The sequence below is a fragment of the Thunnus maccoyii genome, chromosome 5 (genome assembly GCF_910596095.1).
Source record: "Thunnus maccoyii chromosome 5, fThuMac1.1, whole genome shotgun sequence".
Classification (NCBI taxonomy): domain Eukaryota; kingdom Metazoa; phylum Chordata; class Actinopteri; order Scombriformes; family Scombridae; genus Thunnus; species Thunnus maccoyii.
In genome coordinates, this window is record NC_056537.1 from 2,956,489 (window position 1) to 2,977,049 (window position 20,561).

Sequence of the window (20,561 nt, forward strand, 5' to 3'; positions counted from 1 at the left end):
TTATCATAAAGTCACTAATCTATTTTCTGGCGATGGACTAATTGACTAATGAACGAGCTGCATAAAATGAGGTTTAAATTGGCTTTTATTTTGAAATGAGTCGACAAGCTGTATAGATTCTGTTTAAAGGGGCTTTATTTTAAAATTGATTTATTATTATTTTCATTGTCGAACAATCAGAAAAATGTTGATCAGTGTTTCTCAAATGTCTTGTTTTATCCACAACTCAAAGATGTTCAGTTTACTGTCATAGAAACCAGAAAATATTCACATTGAAGAAGCTGGAATCAGAGTATTTTGTCTTTTTTTCTTTAAGAACGACTCCAAATGATGAATCAATTATCAAAATAGTTGCTGATCAGTTTAATAGTTGGCAGCTAATTGATTAATTGACTAATCGTTGCAGCTCTAGATGGAATGAAAGTGATAAAATTTTAAAGGAGGCTTTAATTTTGAAAATCACTCATGTCAACACAGCCACTAAACTGTCCTCGCCTCCCGGTCAGGTGGCTCCCGCCGAAGGCTTCTCGGACCTGGCCATGCAGGTGATGACATCACCGTCCAAGAACTACATCCTGACGGTGATTGGTGCGGGCGTGGGGCTGCTCTTCCTCATGGGGCTGCTCTGCGGCAGAATCACCAAACGTGTCACTCAGGAGCTGAAGGACAGGTAGACCCCGCCCACTCCGGGGTCAGGACACGCCCACTGGAGAAACAACCACCGCCAAACAGAACCACCCCCTCAGTACCCACTACGCCCCCCCCTCCCCTCCCAGAACTCCACCTGCCTCCCCCGCCTCTTTATAAACACTCCTCTTGGCTTCTCTTGACCTTTTTTCTTCCTTTGCTGCCGGGATGACATTACCCACAACCCCCCCCAGGTGATCACTGCCTCTACATGAGCCCCGCCCACTCTTCAAGAGACCACGCCCACTGCCGCCTCCTCCTCCTCCTCCTCTTCTTCTTCTTCTCTTCCTGAGCTGCTGCGATACAGAACACCGGCTCCTCCTGCAGTTTACCTGATGTAGATGCAGTATTACTCTGCTTTTTTTTTTCCCCCTCTCCCCCCTCCCCTCTCTGCTGTGGGGTGAGGGGGGTAAGGGAGGGGTGGGGGTTGTAAGGATATAGGGGTCAGAGGTCAAGATATGGGGGCGAGGGGGTGTGAATGAAATCATATTAAGTGTAAATGTGTAGAAAGTGGGATGGGAAATGCTCCTCTATAGAGCAGTTTAATGACTCCAGTATTTTAATGACTTCAGCGTGTGTGTGTGTGTGTGTGTGTGTGTGTGTGTGTGTGTGTGTGTTGGGAGGGGGGGGGGGGTGTCTGTGTGTGTTTGTGTGTGGGCCTGAGAGAGCGATTGTGTGTGTGTGTGTGTGTGTGTGTGTGTGTGTGATGAAAACTGTCTTTCTACTACCATTTTCTTCTAGTTCGTCCTCCTGCAAAAGAGTATTTGGGGTTGTTTGGCTCTGGATATCTATATAGACTTTTTTTTGTTTTTTTGGGGTTGTTTTGATTTTGGTTGTTTTTGTTTTTGTTTTTTTTTCTGATTTGTGTTAGTTACATTTATTGCCATGGGACTGCCAGGCAGGCGGTGCCAACCAGCCCTCCACCACCGAGCCACAGATGAGTTCAAGAAAAAAAAAAAGGGGGGAAAACTTATCACACACACTCCCGGCCGGCTCGCTCAGATCTCTTCCTACAACAGGAATTTTTGTGGTTATTTGTATTTTTTTTTATTATTATTTTTGAAATGGCAGACCTGGCAACCTCAGCTCTCCTCATGCAGTCAAAAAAAAACATTTTTTTTAAGACAATTTTTCTTTTTTTTCTTCCAAGCCCAACCTGTGCCATAAACGCACCTGCGGCTTTCATCGTTCCAGCAGCCAGTCGGGACGTTTCGCCATCTGGAAGCGCTGTGGCGGGTTTTTCCCCCATCACGCCGCGGTTACATCACCACGCCGCAGAGTCAGCAAGAGTGATCCCAGTCTGAGCCTGGACTGGGTTAGAGCAGACACACTGGGCAAACTGGCTCATCTTCTTTTTTTTTTTTTTTTTCTCTTTATGAACTTGCAGAGCGGCTGTCGATATCGTGCTGGTTGGTACAGAAAAGCTGAGAGCAATGCAGGAAAAAAAAACAGAGTAAAGAAATAAAAAAAAAAAAAAAGATTCTAGATTATTATAGAGATGTGAACATTTTGTGTAAAGATGATACTGGAATCATTGCACATTTTTCTTTCTTTTTTTTATATCTATAAATATATATATATTGTTTTGTCATAGCCTTATTTATTTGTTTACTAATGTTCAAAGTTTTTTGTTTTGTTCTGGGTTTTTTTCTATGATTTGAATGTTCTCCGGTTGCCTTTTCTCCAGCAAGCGAGCGTCCCTCCTTCCTTGCAGGGAGGGAGGAGGAGGAAAAGGGAGGGGAGGAGGATGCAGGGTCAAAGGTCGGCCTCCTCCGCGCATCAACCTGCTCCAGCTGAGTTTGTTTTCACGCATAGCAGTGAACGCCTCTTTTTAGTAGGCAGAGCGAGTTAGTATTTCTCCTCCGGTGATGCTGAAACACGGCGGACTTTGAATATTTAGTGACTCTTGTTGGTTCCTGATCAGACAGCTGAGAATGTCCAGATAATCTGTGATAGGAAGACACGAGCTGAGCAAAAGTGACAGATATCGATATCTGTAATGTGATTATACTTTTGGGGATGACCACTGCTGCTTGTGTACAATATGGAGAAGGACTGCAACTAAAGTTTGTTAATTAATTCAGACAAAAATGTCAGAAAACCGCAAATTTCCCAAAGTAGATGCTGACATTTCTATTATTATGTTTTATCCAACCGACAGTCCATAATCCAAATATAATCAGTTTAATATCTTTGAAAACAAGCTAATATTAGCATCTGAATGCTTGGAACCATTGAATTTCTGCTTTAAAAATTGCTTAAACCACCTACTTATTTATCAATTAATAGACTAATTGTTGCAGCTCTAAAATTAAGGTGATCATGTGATCAATAATGCAGATATGAAGACAAACAGCTGCTCGTGATCATTTAACTGTAAAGCAGCGTCTCAGAAACACGAAGGCTTTACGATGATATCGAGAAAAACCAAAATCTAAGTCGGTCTGATGTTGTTTTATATCACTTTATCAAGTCTGCTCAGTCATATCAACGTGTGCAACGTCACAAACAAAGAAATAAACCGGAAACACGCGGACAAAAACTAAAGCAGCTGGTCAGCAGTAAACGAAGCTGTTAAAACCTTGAACTAGTCTGGGTTGAAGGGTTCATTAAGCTTGAAATAAAACATATTTCTACCTGCTCTGAATGGTCATCCTCTAAGTTGTGTCTTCATAGTCTCGATATGATGAATTGTATAAATGAGGATACCGGTGAGCGCTAACAGTCAAAGATATTAAAGGTGTTGCTCTCTACTGTTCACACGAAGAATGAGGAATAAAGAGTTTAAACCCCGCCCACGTCCACACCTCCACACACCTGGCTGATTACTGGTGAAAGTGATTGTGATGGTCGTTGTTTTTTTTAACTGTTTTGTACCGTTAAATGTGTGATACCTGCTGCTCCGTACAGTCCAGCAGTGTCAGACGCTGTTAGCAGATCCAACGTACACTTTGTCTGAAGCGTACTGAGGGTTCAAGGTCACACAGGATGCTTTTTTTCTAATTATTTTAAATGAGTGAACTATTTTGTGTGCAGTTTTTGGGGGGTTTTTTTGCACTCCAGATTACTCCTTTTTTTTTTTTTTTTTAATCTGCCTGCTGCAAACTGAAAAGTCACATTATCTAAGCTGTCCAATCAGATGGAAACGGCGGCAGGTAGAGATGCTTCACACTCAGGTTTCCAGACTTAATACACAACTTCCTGAATTCAGATTTCGACAAACTCAAACCTCTCACTCGCACAATTTCAGATTTTAAGCGACTGAACAATTTTTTTGAAATTGTTGCTTTTTTTTTTTTTTTTTGGTGAAGCAACAGGAGAAGCCATTCAACTGTCTCGATCATTTACGATTGAACTGAAATGATGGATTTAGGGTTTGTTTCTGTAATTACTTCAATGAAAAAGGAGCATTCCTGTTTCTGGATCTGTTTGTTCTGCTCTGTCTGCAGGTTAATGCCCGGAGGAAGAAGAGAGGGGTTTTTTTTTTGGTTTAATCGTACGTCAGATAGTCACAGTGTCGTCGAGCTTTTTGGTCTCGGTGTGAAGACATAAATATCCTGCTTGAAAAAAAGGTCTCTGAAGACGTGAAGCGAGAAGCTCTCCTCTCCCAGCTCATGTGTACATGTGTACTATACTGAGTGACTACATACTGTAAACTACGTACCGTGCAGTTTAGACTATACTGTTTTATTTTTTTTCTAATTGTTGAAGCTTGGTGTGGTGAGCGCTGCCCTCCCTGCTTGTAAATGAGACGTTCTGATTCGTTGAACTGCCTTCACTTCTTCTTTTTTTTTTTCTCCATCTGACGTTTTTTTTGTTTTTTTTTTTTAAATCAAAAGCGTGCCTACTCACCGTCCCACCGAGGGATCCCACTGTACAGAACATCCCAGAATATCCCCTCTGCAGCACCCAGCAGAGGAGCATGTGGGCGAGTGTGTTTGAGTGTGTTTGAGTGTGTGTGTGTGTGTGTGTGTGTGTGTGTGTGTGTGTGTGTGTGTGTGTGTGATGGATGATGGATGATGTGTTTGTGTGTATTGCCCACAGATCTCGGACTGCGAGTTTCCTCCACAGGATGCTGTGCGATACTCCGGTCGGTTTCCTCGCTGTTCTTGTTGTCCAGAGTAATGATGACTAGAACGTTTGACTTTTAAGTTTGTGCTGAAACGGATCTTTTTTTGTAAACGATGTTTTGTGTCCATGGAGCTTCTGATCATCTGAATAATTTTTTCCCCTGTCCACTTTTTTTTTTCTTTTTGGTTTCTTTTTTTTTTGTTGTTCTGTACAGATGAAAATCGGACAGTTTGTTAATAATAATAAAGTCTGCAAGGTTTCTATTCTACCGTCTGCTTTGTTTATTTCTAAAACATCTTAAAAGCACAGCAGCTGTTTCTTTATTGTCTGTTAAACATCTTATTCCTCTGTGCTGTAGTCCTCCGTCGTCCAAAAACTATTAAACACATCAATGAGCCGCATCGCTGCACTGGGTCACATGTTCCTTCATCACCATGAAGACACACACTGTAGTTTAATTTTGATTCAATTCCACACACGTCGTCCTGCAGCCAGAAATACTCACTAGAGCAGCAAATGTGGATTCATCCGCTGCTGAAAGTAGTCCCCAAAAATTGCGCTATTTCCTCCTGTTTGAGTAACGTTTGCTAAAAACTACAGTGGCCAGCTGAAAGCATATACAGTACTGTGCAAAACATTTAGACACTGAAAGTAAAGTGAGGATGCTTTGAGTAGTTTTTATTGATCAGCTAACTTGATACAAAGTTGAGTAAACAGCAGAAACCTTAAAGTAAATCAATATTTGGTCTTTAAATCAGCAGCAGTTCTCAATGTTTCAGGTTCTCGGCAGGTCGGTTGTTGCGTCTTGGAGAAGTCGCCACAGTTCTTCTTCTGTGGATTTCGGTGTCTCAGCTGTTTCTGTCTCTTCATGTTAATCCCAGACTGACTCCATGATGTTGAGATCAGAGACCATCTGTTGCAGAAGATAGTTCTTCATGACTCTGGTTGGATGTTTGGACTCGTCCTGCTGCACATGATCAGACGCCTCCATGATGCTGCTGCATGATGGAGAAGAATCTCAAGTGTCTTAAACTTTTGCACAGTTTTGTATTTGTGAGCTTTTTTAAAAGTTTGAAGTAGGAAGGGAAGTTTGAAAATAAATCTTGTCCTTTTAAAAATGGCATGTATGTACGTGTATACAGTATATATGTGTGTATATATATATATGTACATACATATACGTATGTGACTGTATTTCTGCATGTGTGTTGTCTGTTTTAATGTGTGTGTTCTGTCTGGTCTGTGGAGGCTTCAGACTGTCTGACAGATCAGTGTTAAATTCTTCAGACTGAAACATGTCAACCTCACAGCTTCTATTGAACAAAACTACAGTTTAGGACTCGAACATTTCAAAACACGTGAAAATACCTTCCAGGAAGATTTAACACAAGACACAGAACAGACATTATAACCTGCACATGACACAGTGTCGGGGTAAACATGTTTATTGTACGTGTTGAACAGAGTTGTTTAAGCAATAAAATCAGAATAAAAAGTTAATCTGGAAAAAAACAACAACAAAAAGAGCAAATACTGACCCATAAATACTCCCAGTTTGTACCTCTGTTATTGTTATTACATTAAAGTCACAGAGCTGAGCATCAGTCTTCTTAAAGATAAATGATCCTGATGATTTTTAAAAAAAACAAACAAAAAAACAGGTTGTTAAACATTTCGTGCTGTTTTTCAACTATCTGCATTAAAAATCTTCAATCTACAGAACAAGTTGTGAATGTTTGCTAAAAGTGAATAAATGATAAACAGATTATTCACTCTGAGAACATTTAAGAGGCACAAACTGGGGCGAACCATAACCACAGTGGATCTTGAGTATGAAACATCTGAGATGTTCATGGTCAGCTGTAAACACTGAGTACACAACAGTTAAAGTGGATTCTAGTAGTACAGAGGTTATATTGCATTCACCAAAGAAAAAGATTAAAGCAGTTTATTGAAATTATGAGAAAGCAATCTCATAATTACGAGATCTTCATGTCAAAATAATGAGATGTTGAGATAGCGATGAGTTAAACAACAAAATACAAAAACCTGCTCTCCAGATTCCATGATTCTGATCTGATGCCTAAATCAGCAGGGGGACATTGTTTGTTTGTGGCTTTAAATCACAGTTGAGAAATAAATACGTTTCATGATGTGACAAGGCTATGGTTAGAGGAGGGGTTCACAATTTTTCAGGTGTCCATAGTAACAGTGAAAGAGGTTTTCCTCGCTGTAATCATTCCTCCTGTTCATACTGGATATTAAAAGATCCTTCAAATGTGCTTTCAATGGAAGTGATGGAGGCCAAAATCCACAGTGTGTCCACACAGTCATTTAAAAGTCTCTGTGAAGCTTATATGAGGCTTCAGCAGTCTGAGTTAGTCATATCAAGTGGATATCTGACACATTTACAGTCTTTTTAGCATCAAATTCCCTCTTTGTGTTTCCTCGGACAGTGTTTCCCTGTTGAGCTGCAGTGGAAGTATAGTAACAAAAAGAGGGACTTTGGCACTAAAAAGACTGTGAAGTTGAAAGATATCTACTTGATTTGACTCATTTGGATGCTGAAGCTTCATATTAGCGTCAGATAAACCTTTAAATACATTTTTTCACAGAAGGAGGACTGTGGATTTTGTCCTCCATCACTTCCATTGTAAGTGCATTATGAAGGGATCTTCTAATGGTCAGTATGAACAGGAGGAATGATTACAGCAAGAAAAACAGGTTTCACTGTTCATTTGGGCTCCTGACTGTTGTTTTAAGACAAATTTCAAAAATTGTCTTTTAAGCTTCAGTAACCATCTTTCTGCCTTCAGTCCAGCGAAAAAGCACCACAAAAATACATGATGTCATTGGTCTGAGACAGGTAACAAAGAAACAGCAGAACACTCATTTGTTCAGTACTGCTGTTTAAATATTATATACAGCAGGTGATTTGAGGGGGGATGCTATCGCTCATGTTAGCATGTCTCTGAAATATCAGCAGCCCAACTGTGCTGTGTATTGATAAATCTATGGCGCTGTCCGTGGTGCTGAAGTAGCAGACAGATTTGTATTTGCGCCTTCTTCTCTCAGTCCTGCCCTTCTGTCAGTTTTGTCTTGGATCTATAATAATCTCTAAACTATATACTATAAATACTCAATTCTACACTATATTGTAGCCTGTATAGTCTAAAGAGTAGTGACATCTTCATGATCAAAGTGACAAGTAGCAACATGTAGTCATGAGAGAGTGAGAGTGCAAATCTGTCAGCTGGAGGAGAATTAGCATCCTTGAATTCATCAGTAAAGACCTAAATTGAAGTCAAAGAAAGACGGGCTGGTTCAAAAATGACCTTTAGTCTAAATTCTTGCTGCAGTTTACTGATTATTACTTCCTATCACATAAATGTAACTTTTACCTCAACAAAACACCAGACAGAAGCCAGTTCTCCTGACCAAAGGACAAGATTATTTACTTTTACTACTTGTGATACTGAAAAGCTTCTGTTGGGTTAAACTCCTACACACTAAATATTCTACAGAAATGTGGCTACAGTATATACAGTTATAGTTTCACAGAAGAAGTTTGACAGACACAGTAAGTCACCTACAAAGAGGCCAAAAAAACACAGTGGTTCGACACCCCTCCCGCCCGCTTCATCCCCAGAAAGACTTGTTTATCCTGCCCTGCAATTATTACATAATCGCCTTCCTCTGATACAGTCAGAGGTCTTTTTTTATTCACTTTAAGATCAGAGATAGAACATCATGATATAAATTCCCACCTGTGACCTGGTATTTCTGATCTGACTGCCCTCTATTGATTACATAAGTCAGATTGTTTTTGGTCCGACTCAATTTTCAAACTTTAAAGTCCAACTGAAATGAAATAGCATGATTTTCTTATTGCTACAGCATACCTTTGTGCTCTACAAGTCACATGTCCTTTGCTCAGCTTTGAGGAAAAAAAACAGCACAGAGGAGACAAAGAAGATGTCACAAAAACTTCAGACAAACCACACAAAGGCGAGATCTATAGTATAGTTTGTCAGAAGTGTTTTCAAACCGTATGTTTGGTTTTACATAATAAAAGACTTCAGGGATGAGGACTAAGTGACTAGTTTGTCCAATTTTATAATTAAATATATGTCTGGTAAACCACTCAAAAGCTTGGAGGCTAATGGTTCAGCATTTTAAAGTCTGTGACAAAATACATTTATTTAAAGTCACCCTCCACTCAGAAATATGTTTTTCTTCTTGTTCCTGAAGTTGGATGTTTGAGCTTCTCTGTGCAGAATGATGTATGTACAGAGTCTGTTTCACCTTCATCTGCTAATCTCTGTGTTCACTAGAAATCTCAGTTTAAGGCGTGCACCTTCGAGCATGATTTGTGACATCACAACTAGTTTTGGGGCCAGTTGTGGTTCAGTATGCAACTTTTATACAAGTGTGATGTGGAAACTGTGTGATGTCCAGCAGTTAAACCTCTGAAATGAAATATATTTGCATATTCATAGATTCTGAATTTTTAATGAGGGAGAATGATAGATATTATTTTAAGGATTTTAATGAGCATTTAGCAGCCCTGTATTAGTATTAGCTAGTTAGCTTGGTTGTAAACATGTTTGCACTTCCGCATTGGCTTCATTTTACAGCCCCAGAGGTTGCCGCTTGGTAAAAGCACACACGGTGGCGGCGTTATGCCGGCTTTGTTTGGTTCAGTGTTAAAAAGCAAAGGTGGTTTAATGACGTATCTTCTTTATGGCTGTAATGCAGGATCTCTGTATAAATGAGACTACTACATCACCAAGATTCTGGCATCATGTATTTTCAAAGACATTTACCCTTTTTTTCTTTTCACAAATAATAAATATTAACCATATATAAAAAATACACTTTGACCTGATTTCAGTTAGACTTTAAAACTCTTCCTTACTGGGTGAATTAATACCGTATTTCCTCAAATAAAAGAAACTCCTAGTGCCTGCTGCCTGTTATATAATGTGAATGCCAGTTAAGCATAATGTACATTTCCATCGCTTTAATTTAGCAGTAAATATTTTAATAATAGTGGCAGCAGCAACACTTCATGAGTAAGCCGGCGAGCATACATCCGTGAGCATGCTACCTGCATACTACAGCTAAGTGGTGCATTGCCAAAACGTTCCGGGTGGAACTCAAGTGCTAGAATTATTGTTCCACACGTTGGAGTAAGTGGATTACCGGTAATGCAGTAAAAAATGTAACAGAGCAAACAAAAGCAGATGAGAAAACATGGAGGCTTCACACTAAAATATGAGAACATATACTTATCAAACAGAGGAAACTAGAAATAAAGGCGTCTCTGTAATATCAGCCTGCTTCCAATAAAGGCCTGGTACCCTCTGATGTTGAGGTAAATAAAGGCCGCGGACATAATTCTGAGGAAATATGATATAATGGAGTAAAAAATCTGCACCAAACCGTAATCAACCCTGATGAATATGAACCCTCCACCTGCCCATCCTCGCCTTAAAACTCGTACGGAGACACGAGCAGGGTGACCTTGGTGAGGTAGCGGCCCAGCAGCGAGTGGCCCTCCAGCTCGCTCATCTCCACCTCAGCCTCCAGGGTGGCGGGACCCTTGACGGGCGTCACCAGGAGGAGGGTCCCTGTCTGCCGGCCCGAGCGCTGCACGCTGAAGTGTCCTCGCCCACGGCTGCCAGCCAGGCCGAATCGCAGCGTGTCGCCCAGCACGCGAGCCGCCGACACACGGAAGAGGACGCGCGGGGCGGACATGTTGGACACCACAGGCAGGAAGTGGAAGGAGATTGAGTTTGGTGCCTGAGTGCACGCCTTGTCTCCCAGCATGCATGGGTTCCTCTCACAGCGCCTGGAGGTGAAGGAAACACAAGCCCAGTGGTGTTTTAACTATAAAAATAAAAAACAGAATGTCGGCCCACATCCTGAAGACAGAATTATTTCAATCAGACAAAAACATCATTTAATGACACAGTAATTATTCATGAGAGTCACTAAATGAACTGAAAAATACACTTTTCATGTCAAATCTGTAACCACCTTTTGGCTGATAGCAGAAGAACTACAATAAAAAACATCTTACACTATATTAGATGCAACTTCGTAAAAAAAGCAAGGAATAAATTGCTAAGAATGATTTGAAATAATTGAATAACACAAAACTGCTGTACAGTGCCAAATAATTCAACAGTACCATGCATCATACATCTCATAAATACAATACTGTAAATTAATTACCGGTTAAACTGATGTATGATGTGTAGGATGAATGATTTTTTTATGCTAACATGCTCACAAAAGGCAGCTAACATGCTGATACTAAGCAGGTTTAATGCTCGGCAATTTTAGTTTTGCGTATTAGCATGCTAACAGTTGCTAGCACTAAAAACAAAGTACAACTTAGGCAGATGGGAATGTCATTAGTGTTGCAGATATGTAGTCAAAAATTATTGGATTAGCGGAGCATTAGCCACAGCATGACCGGAGGGAAACACAGCCAGCTAGCCTTCGCTAGCCTCCCAGCTAACGTTAGCCCCGGCTCTCCATGTGGATCCAACTGGACCACTGGGCCCCAATTTGTTATTCGGGTTAAAGTGGGAAGAAGCAGCGGGTCTGACGGGCAGCTTGAGTGAAGTGGAGCCTGCGGAGGAAGCACCGGGACCGTCAGGGTGACACAGTCCATCAAGGGAAGCACAGTCAGGCGGCGGAGGAGATGGCGACATATCGGCCTCTCATAATCGGCAGAATTCGCCGCTGCTGATATTTCATTTTAGAGCTTTTATCAGCCGATACCGATGACGTGCCGATAATATCGTGCAACTCTATCAAACACCAAAGTATAGAGTTGTTAAATGGGAGGAGATATTTCAGGTGACCCTGGTTCCAAAAGTAAAAATCCTGTTCAGGATTCTGACTCACAGTTTGAGCTCTTCTACAGTTTGGATCAACATGAAACTCTCCTGGTTAAATCATCAGTACAAAAGATGAACAACTGTGTTAGAAAATATCTGATTCTTTGATACAAAGTCGAAGGCACAAGGCCGTGTACGTAAAAATTACAGGGTAGAAGTTAACTACGACTCTGAATCGGTAAGAAACAGCCAATCACTGAGCTTAATAGTCACGCAAAAGCTAAAGATTACCGTGTTGAGAAATCTACAATCTACAGAGTGAATCAGTTTACTTTTCATTTCTCAGCAACACATTTTGATTACAACTTCAGTGATGAAGCATTTTGAATTTAGTTTGCTCTGATTTACGCCCACGGCTTCTTCTCCATAGCAACAGCAGCCGAGGGGCTCATGGGTATTGTAGTGTTCTTAGCTGTCCACCAAAATCACAGACAAAATGTGATTTCTCAGACATGAAGTTGAAATAATGTAAACTGGTGATCAGAATATAAACCTGTAGGATCATAACATCATTCAGGGGAGTTTCTATGCTCAGTAATGTTTAGGAGATACTTTAAAGAAATATTTGAAAGGGGAACACAGAATAAGGAAAAACACTCCAGGAACTGGTGCTAGTCGAAAAGCCATCAGAATGATCACATTTCTATCTAAGGGGAATGGGTGAACTAAATTTCATGACAATCCAACCAAAAGCTGTTGAGACATTTTACTCAAAACCACAAATGTCAACCTCATGGTGGTGGCATGATAGAAAAAAATCATGAGATCCCCCCCAGTCTTCAGGATTCAGACTTTGAATGTCTGCATTAAATGTCATGTCAATCTATTCTGTGTTTGTTGACATATTTCAGTAAACAGCAGATTGACCCCTAGAGCCACACTGCTAGCATGGCTAAAAGGCATTTATGAGTATTTATATGCCAAAATTAATCTCTCAAAATTAAAACACTTGGGAGCACTTGGTGATTTACAGTGACTAGCTAATCATGGACCCCAGGAAGAGTAGCTGTTGCCTTGGCAACAACTGATGGGGATCCAAATAAACAATGTACAACTGCTCTTGACCTTGATAAGTCGTAGTGGTTAGCGGAGCAATATTATGGGTTGTAAATGTTGTTGTCAGTCAGCAAACAGTGCATGTCTGCGGTCGAAGTGGCTGGAATTCATATTCATTTCTCCTTCCTCCACAACTTCCTGTCTCCTCAACCATTGAACAACTCTGAACCATTGTTATATCAAATCCCTCAACAATGTAATCAAATCCCTCCTGAAATTAGATTGGTCACATACTGGGTTTCATTCAGAAATAGTTCAAATTATAGAATCTAAAACTGTCATTTCATTGTGTCTTTAAGGGTACATGTTATTTTATTCTCAAATTAAAGTCCCTAATTTATACAGAGAGACAAAGTGAAACCAGAACTTCCAGGTTCTGTTCCAGACTTAAGAAAACCTCATTTTAAAATCACACTGATGGTTTAAAAAACACAAACAACTAAAAATCCAGCCCTGGAACATTACATTACTCAACAGCAGTGGTGGAAAGTAACTAAGTACATTTACTCAAATACTGTACTTAAGTACAATTTTAAGGTACTTGTACTTTACTTGAGTATTTCCATGTGTACTTTCTACATTTCAGAGGGAAATATTGTACTTTCTACTCCACTACATTTATTTGACAGCTTTAGTTACTTTTCAGATGAAGATTTGACACAATGGATAATATAACAAGCTTTTAAAATACAACACATTGTTAAAGATGAAACCAGTGGTTTCCAACCTTTTTGGCTTTTGACGTCTTACAAAAAGCAGTGTGTAGTCGTGGTCACATTTCACATGTCTATGAGTTGTTAACAGCTCCACCAAATAGTGATTTTTCCCTCTAAACTTCTCACATGCTTTCATTTCAATAAATGTTCAAATGATCCAATATTTCAGCAAAAATCAAAGATTAGAGAAAAAATCCAAAAACTGAAAACAGATTTGTGTATCAGAACTTTGTTTTTTCTTCTTTCCTCTCCCATTAATCATCTCACCACCCCTCAGATTTATCTGCTGACCCTTTGGAGGGGCCCGACCCCTAGGTTGGGAACCACTGGACTAAACTAGCTAACTGTATATAAAGTAGTGTAAACTAGCTCCACCTCCAGCAGCTACAACAGTAACATGCTGCTCTAACACTGATGCTTCACTATTAATAATCTAATGATGTCATATATAATAATATATCAGTCAGAGGGACCAAACCACTACTTTTACTGCAATACTTTAACTACATCAAGCTCATAATACTTATGTACTTTTACTGCAATACTTTAACTACATCAAGCTCATAATACTTATGTACTTTTACTGCAATACTTTAACTACATCAAGCTCATAATACTTATGTACTTTTACTGCAATACTTTAACTACATCAAGCTCATAATACTTATGTACTTTTACTGAATCTGAATACTTATTCCACCACTTCTCAAAAAACAATTGAATATAGTTAATTCAGTATTTCTATTTTTAGCAATTTTTCATATATCATAAATCCTAGATTGAAGGGAAAGAAGCAGTTTTTGACTTGAAGTTAGAGCCAAAGTGCTTCTCAGGCGGATCGAAAACCAAACATAACCCCAAACCTGACCCTGCATGTGGTGGAGCTGCCCCCCCCCCCAGGAGTCTGTCAGTCTGCATTACTGCAACATAAACTCATGATTCAGCTGTAGGGATAAATCAAAACTCCATAGCTGCTTTGGCAAACACGTTTAGTTCCTGTCTGCCACCATAAACATGCTTCACACCTCTTGACCACCATCAGCTGATCAGCTGACTGGAGTCTGAAAACCCCAGCAGGGCGTCTGAAGCCAAACCTCAGTCTGTCTCACAGCCCAGTTACTGTTCGAGGGAGGGAAGCTAAATGACGGGGTGAGGAGGGAAGTGGGTTGTATGGAGGTAAAACTCATTGTTCTCAAATCTATCTCTGTCCCTCTCATTTTGTCTCCTGAGGTGAGATGTTTATATGTTCTTTGTCGTATCTGCCCAGTTTGAATTCCTTCTCTACTTGCTTTGTTTGCAGTTTTATTGCTTTATTCAAACTTGAGATGTGATTTCACTGTAGTTTATTATAAAGCTGTTAGCCTGTTAACTGCTAGCTCACATCCAGAGGCTCGGTGACTGAATCTTTTCATAAACATCTGTTGACCCACCAGGTTTTTAGGCTAATTGCAAAATAACTGACATCTGCAAATGTGGTGTCGAGATCTGCAGCGCTGCAGCGGTGAAACAAACATTCTTGTGACCTCAGTATATGATAGAAAAGACCAGAAAGAAACAAACATCTCTGGATAAAACTACTGAATCAGCAGAGGAAAGAAGATTTGGAGGATGTGAGTCGGGATGCTCTGCTCTTACATCGGTGATGTCTTGATGTACGTGGCGTTTTTCATGTGAGGACACTCCACCGTCACGCACCGGAAACCTCCGTAGGTGTTCACACACAGCTGATCCGCTCTGCAGTTGTGCATCCGGTTTTCACACTCGTCGATGTCTGAGGACGGAAAGACAGCAGAGACGAGAGTCACAAACACACACACACCTCTAACAATTCCCCCCTTAACTGACGAGACGAGCGTCGACCTCTGACCTGCGCAGCTGCGGCTGTCCGTGGCGAGGTCGTACCCAGCTGGACAGAAGCAGTGGAAGCTGCCGGGTGTGTTTACACACTGATGGACGCAGAGCCGGCCGGGCTGACCGAGAGGAAACAGACGGCACTCGTCGATATCTGAAACACACAGCGTCAGGGTATCTGCAGGAAAAGTCTTACACAAAGCATCGACTTCAGTTCCCTCACAAAAAGTTCTTTAATATTGTCTCTGTCCTGCAGTAAACAGTAACATTAGTTGAAAGTTTCCTTGTATGTGTTTGCAGGCTGTCAGGAGACTTTCTACATCTGTAAACTACAGTGAGACTGTGGATTGTGCTGCAGGAAGCTGTTCAAATCTTCATCTGGAAGTAACTAAAGCTGTCAAATAAATGTACAATATTTCCCTCTGAAATGTAGAGGAGTGGAAGTATTAAGCAGCATCACATGGAAATACTCAAGTAAAGTACAATTACCTCAAAATTGTACCCAAGTACAGTACTTGAGTAAATGTATTTAGTTACTAGTAGAAGCAGGAGTTATAAAAAATGTATTCTTATATATTTATTACCTGTGCAAATGTTGTTGTCGCGGCCTGATATGGTGAAACCCACATCACAGGTGCAGCGGGTGGAGCCCAGGAAGTGAGTGCAGTGAGACGGACGGATGGAGGAGGAGGGAGAGGAGGATGTAGGTGAAGATGCTGCTGCAGTGGAGGATGAGGAGGAGGAGGAGGAGGAGGAGGAGGAGGATGCTGACAGAGCGGCAGAGATGGGGAGGGAGGAGGAGGCAGAAGCAGCAGGAGAGAAGGAGGGCAGAGAGTTTCCGGTGTTGTTGAAGCCTGAAAAGAAGAATTAAAAACAAAACATCACACATATACTGAACCAGTATCAGTATTATATTCACTTAATGGTCGAGTATCTTATTTACGTCTGCACATGGGCTGCTGGCCGCTCCACTTCAGAGACTCCAGGCACACCCGGGTCCTCGGGCCAATCAGCTCGTAGCCAGGCTTGCACAGGAAGTGGACCTCATGTCCGACGCCAAACACCCGACCCAGTCTGCGGCCGTTGGCGGGGGTCTCTGGTTTAGGGCAGGATACTGGGAGACAGACAGAGACGTGTTATTTCACCTTGTGAGCTGATGTCGATAGATATCATAGATAGAAACGGCTCCAAAGATTAAAAACAGTGTGAAGTTTTCCTCTTCCTGACATGGAAATACTTTCCAGAGAGTGACAACAACGCTGTTATTAGTCTTTGGAGCCACTGCCCTAACCCGCTCTTACATCAGGATAAATCACTAAACAAAGTGTCGTTCCTCACCGTTCTTGCTGATCTTAAAGATCGCCATGGTGCTGTTGTGCAGAGCGCTCAGCTTCTTCCTGAGGGAGCGCACACCCTGCTGGTACGACGCCTCGTGGGCCGCCAACATCTTCTCCACCTGTCGCAGCGAGGTCAGCAGGTCGTGAGTGGACGGACAGTCCTGTGGGTTGGAACGAGGAGAGGTTAGAGGTCAGACTCTGGTGTGTCCATATTAGGGATGTGCAGAGATCTCAGTATTTGTATTTGTATCTGTATTTGTTGAGGCAGCAAAATTATTTGTATCTGTATTTGTATTCAAATAAAAGTGGAAAGAGGCTTAAAAATCCTGTTTTTGTTTTTCAGACACTTTTAATTTTAGAAAATCAAAGTGTTACAATAAGTGTTCATGAATAAACTACCTTACGAAGGAGGTTCCCACACCGGGTTTTGAACTGGAGTCTCCCAGATCATAGACGACTGAGCTGATTACTGAACTAAAACTTTACTCATCGCCTCATTGCAGTCAAACCTCTACCTATTTATACACCCATAACACAGAGACAGCACAGCGTGTAATGTGTAGGGAGGAACTTCAAAGGCGATTCTTGCTTTGCACTTTTCATTTATTGCCTATTTTTTATAACCTAACTTTGTGGAAAGGAGAAGAAGAACAACAGGTTATGGAGAGTCTCTTTGGACGCTGAAGCTTCATATTAGCTTCAGATAAACTTTGAAATACATTTTTGCACAGAAGGAGGACTGTGGATTTTGTCCCCCATCATTTCCATTGTAAGGTCATTATGAAGGGATCTTCTAATGGTCAGTATGAACATGAAGAATGATTACAGCAAGAAAAACAGGTTTCAATGTTCATTTTGGCTCCTGACTGTTGTTTTAAGACACTTGAAAAATTGTGAAACCATCATTTAAGATGTAGATTGTAGGAGTTCAAAATGTAAATCAGACTTGCTCATAATAAATCCTCGTTAAATGTCACTCATGTTTTCTCCAAAACCACAAATGTTGCTGAGTTACCGTCTCATTGAGGAGGAAAGACAGTTACGCACACTGTTTACATTTATTTGTATAGTTATATCCAGAAGAAGAAGAAGACGACTGACTGCAGTCTGTCTCCAGTCCGCTGTGGGTTTCAGGTGTGAGGTCTATACATAGAGGTGAGGTTTTCAGAGCCGCGGCCTGCTGCAGTAACACCTGGGTGAAAATTGGACATGAGCCCGCCGCTGACCTCACACTGTCGGATAAAACACCTCGCTCAACATAACACAGCACAACGCAGCTGCAACATAATGAACTTCTGTGTTTGTGTTTTTGGTGAAAGGAGGCGTTTCTCTGTGGTTTGATACAGGCCGTCACCCAGCGCTGCACATAAAGGAGGGTGAACTCCAGTTCAACCCGTTTGGACGACTCTCACAGTACATTCAAGCACAGTTTTATTTACTGAAGGAAAGAACAAATTAAACTACAATCAGATTAAATAATACAGCATGATATGTTTTGACGTTCACAGTCAGATTATCAGTGAATGAAAGACGCCTGCTGTGATAATTGAAAGACATCCGACACATGAAACATGTTTCATAAGCCTGACAACATCCTAGAATATGTATATATTATCTTATATCAAGGTAGCAGCATTTATTTTAGTTAGTAACATATTTTAAGCAAAAGATCACAATGGAAGGCATGAAATTAAATAAAAACAATTATACAAACAAAGATAGAAAGAAAGAAACCTGTAAAAATTGAACTGGAACAAAATTTGTTTCAAAATAAATAAACTTAAAGCCAATAATAACGGTGACTATTAACAACTCATATGCTAATAGAAGCTACTTGATTAAAACTGGTAGTACATGGTACTTTCAAATTAATTAATTTACTATTTTTAATTGATTTATAAATATACTGTATAGACTTATAGAATAAACGAAAAAACTACAAAGTTGTAGTTTTTTAGTTGAGCTGCGGTGGAAGTATAGTAACAAAAAGAGGGACTTTGGCACTAAAAGTAATGTTGAAAGATAAATACATTTTTGCACAGAAGGAGGACTGTGGATTTTGTCCCCCATCACTTCCATTGTAAGGTCATTATGAAGGGATCTTCTAATGGTCAGTATGAACAGGAGGAATGATTACAGCAAGAAAAACATGTTTCAATGTTCATTTGGGCTCCTGACTGTTGGTTCAAGACACACTTGAAAAACTGTGAACCTGTCCTTTAAAGAATTTTTATTTTAATGGTCCAAACAGCTGAAAGTATTCAGTAAAAACAGCAACAAAACTGAGAAAAGAAAGAAAATATCACATATTTTTTTCTTGTCTCTTTAAATCATCTTGTAGACTCAAAGAACATGTTGTAGGACTCAGTGAAACCACAGTAAATAAAAACTAGTCTACTACTAAATATAACTGATCTCACTGTCATATGAAGCTGTTGTTCTCACCTGTGCGGAGGACAGCTGATGAAGACATGTCATTGCCATAACGACCACAACAAGCTCCATCCTGGACAAAACCTCCACCTTCATCCTGATAAACCTGCTCCTGATGAACTTTTCTCAGCTTGTCTGTTTCTTCTTCAGCTCCTTCTCAGCGTCTGCAGATCTAAATCATCTCCTCTGCTTCTAGCTCTTTTCGAGGGCACTTGCCAAATTTCTCCTCCTCCTCCTCCTCCTCCTCCTCCTCCTCCTCCTCCTCCAATCCTCCATCACATATTTTTGAGGCTGGAGTTTGAGGAGGAGAAGGAAGGAGGAAGAGAGAGCGTCTCCCACATCTGGAACACACTCCCACTCTTTTGATCCATCAGCGTCCCCAGAAATAGATTCACAAATTATAAGGAGAAGTCAGCTGACAGAGGCGTCTTTTAATCATCACCTGCAACACAAAGCAGCTAAACTTTGGTGTCTATTTCTAATTCGCTCCCCGGCTGAGGAATGTGACTCTTGCTCCAATTATAGCAGCCTAAAGTTCCAGTTTATTTTTTAAAACTAAAACTAAACCTGCCATCTTGCAGGATAACGTCGTGTGGTTCCTAAATGACAGGGTGGCCATATCTGATAACCTCGCCTGGATTATTATCCCCCGGCAGGAAAACAGCTGCAGGGATCCTGGAAGAAATGTTAGAAAGACCCTGAATGCACCATCATATAAAGTCATATATATATAAGCAGTGGTGGAAGAAATATTCAGATCATTTACTTAAGTAAAGGCAACAATACCACAATGTAGAGATACTTCATTACAAGTAAAAGACCTACATTTAAAATCCTACTTAAGTACAAATATAGAAGTATAACCAGTTAAATGTACTTAAAGCACTAAATTAAAAGCATTCATTTTGCAGAAATGAGCCAGTTTGAACTAGTTTAGTCATAAGAGTCATAAGATAAATCTGAGAGGTCTTGAGATGACAGACTGGGTATAAAAAAGAACAAGCGCAGCTGTATATATCTGGATTATATTTCCTTAATCTTTTGAGTTTTTGTGAAATATTGGAGAGTTTTACTTCTTTGGGCCTTAGAAAGTTATTTATTTGAAACCATGTGGGGGGAAATGTCTCTTTGTAAAGGCCCGCAAGCCAAAAGAGTTTGGGAACCACTGGTTTAATGTTTAATAATACAGTATATTTTATAAACTCATCATTATGTTATTATGTTATTTGTAGAGCTTTGTCTTAAAATGACTCATATGTAAATATACAGTACTGTGCAAAAGTTTGAGGCACTAAAAGTAAAGTGAGATTGCTTTGAATAGGTTTCATTGATCAGTTAAGTTGATACAAAGTTGAGTAAACAGCAGAAAGTAAATCAATATCTGCTGTGAGCAGCTTTCCCTTTGAAACAGCAGCAGTTTTCCTCTGTACACCTGCACACAGTTTTTCAAAAATACCATAAACCACTAGATTGATGTCATTATCTACTGCCAAAGA

The 20,561-nt window shown here is 40.4% G+C and overlaps 2 protein-coding genes across 3 annotated transcripts in view; one reads left to right on the plus strand and one right to left on the minus strand.

Moving 5' to 3' along the window:
- The window catches only part of LOC121896764 (Golgi apparatus protein 1), a 48,135-nt gene extending 47,017 nt beyond the window's left edge, over positions 1 to 1,118 (plus strand). For both annotated transcript variants that reach the window (XM_042410756.1, XM_042410757.1), the window contains one exon: positions 507 to 1,118. In XM_042410756.1, coding sequence (XP_042266690.1) covers positions 507 to 674 — 168 coding nt within the window. In that variant the 3' untranslated portion in view covers positions 675 to 1,118. The remainder of the gene's footprint in view (positions 1 to 506) is intronic.
- An 8,128-nt stretch (positions 1,119 to 9,246) lies between these two features.
- Positions 9,247 to 19,736, minus strand: LOC121897580 (fibulin-7-like). The gene is made up of 7 exons (XM_042412151.1): positions 19,078 to 19,736; positions 16,634 to 16,793; positions 16,239 to 16,409; positions 15,880 to 16,149; positions 15,312 to 15,449; positions 15,080 to 15,215; positions 9,247 to 10,612 (listed from the first exon to the last, which is right to left on the minus strand). Exons 1-7 carry the CDS (start codon positions 19,159 to 19,161, stop codon positions 10,252 to 10,254), a joined length of 1,320 nt encoding a protein of 439 aa, XP_042268085.1. The 5' UTR covers positions 19,162 to 19,736; the 3' UTR covers positions 9,247 to 10,251.
- Positions 19,737 to 20,561: the final 825 nt, after the last annotated feature.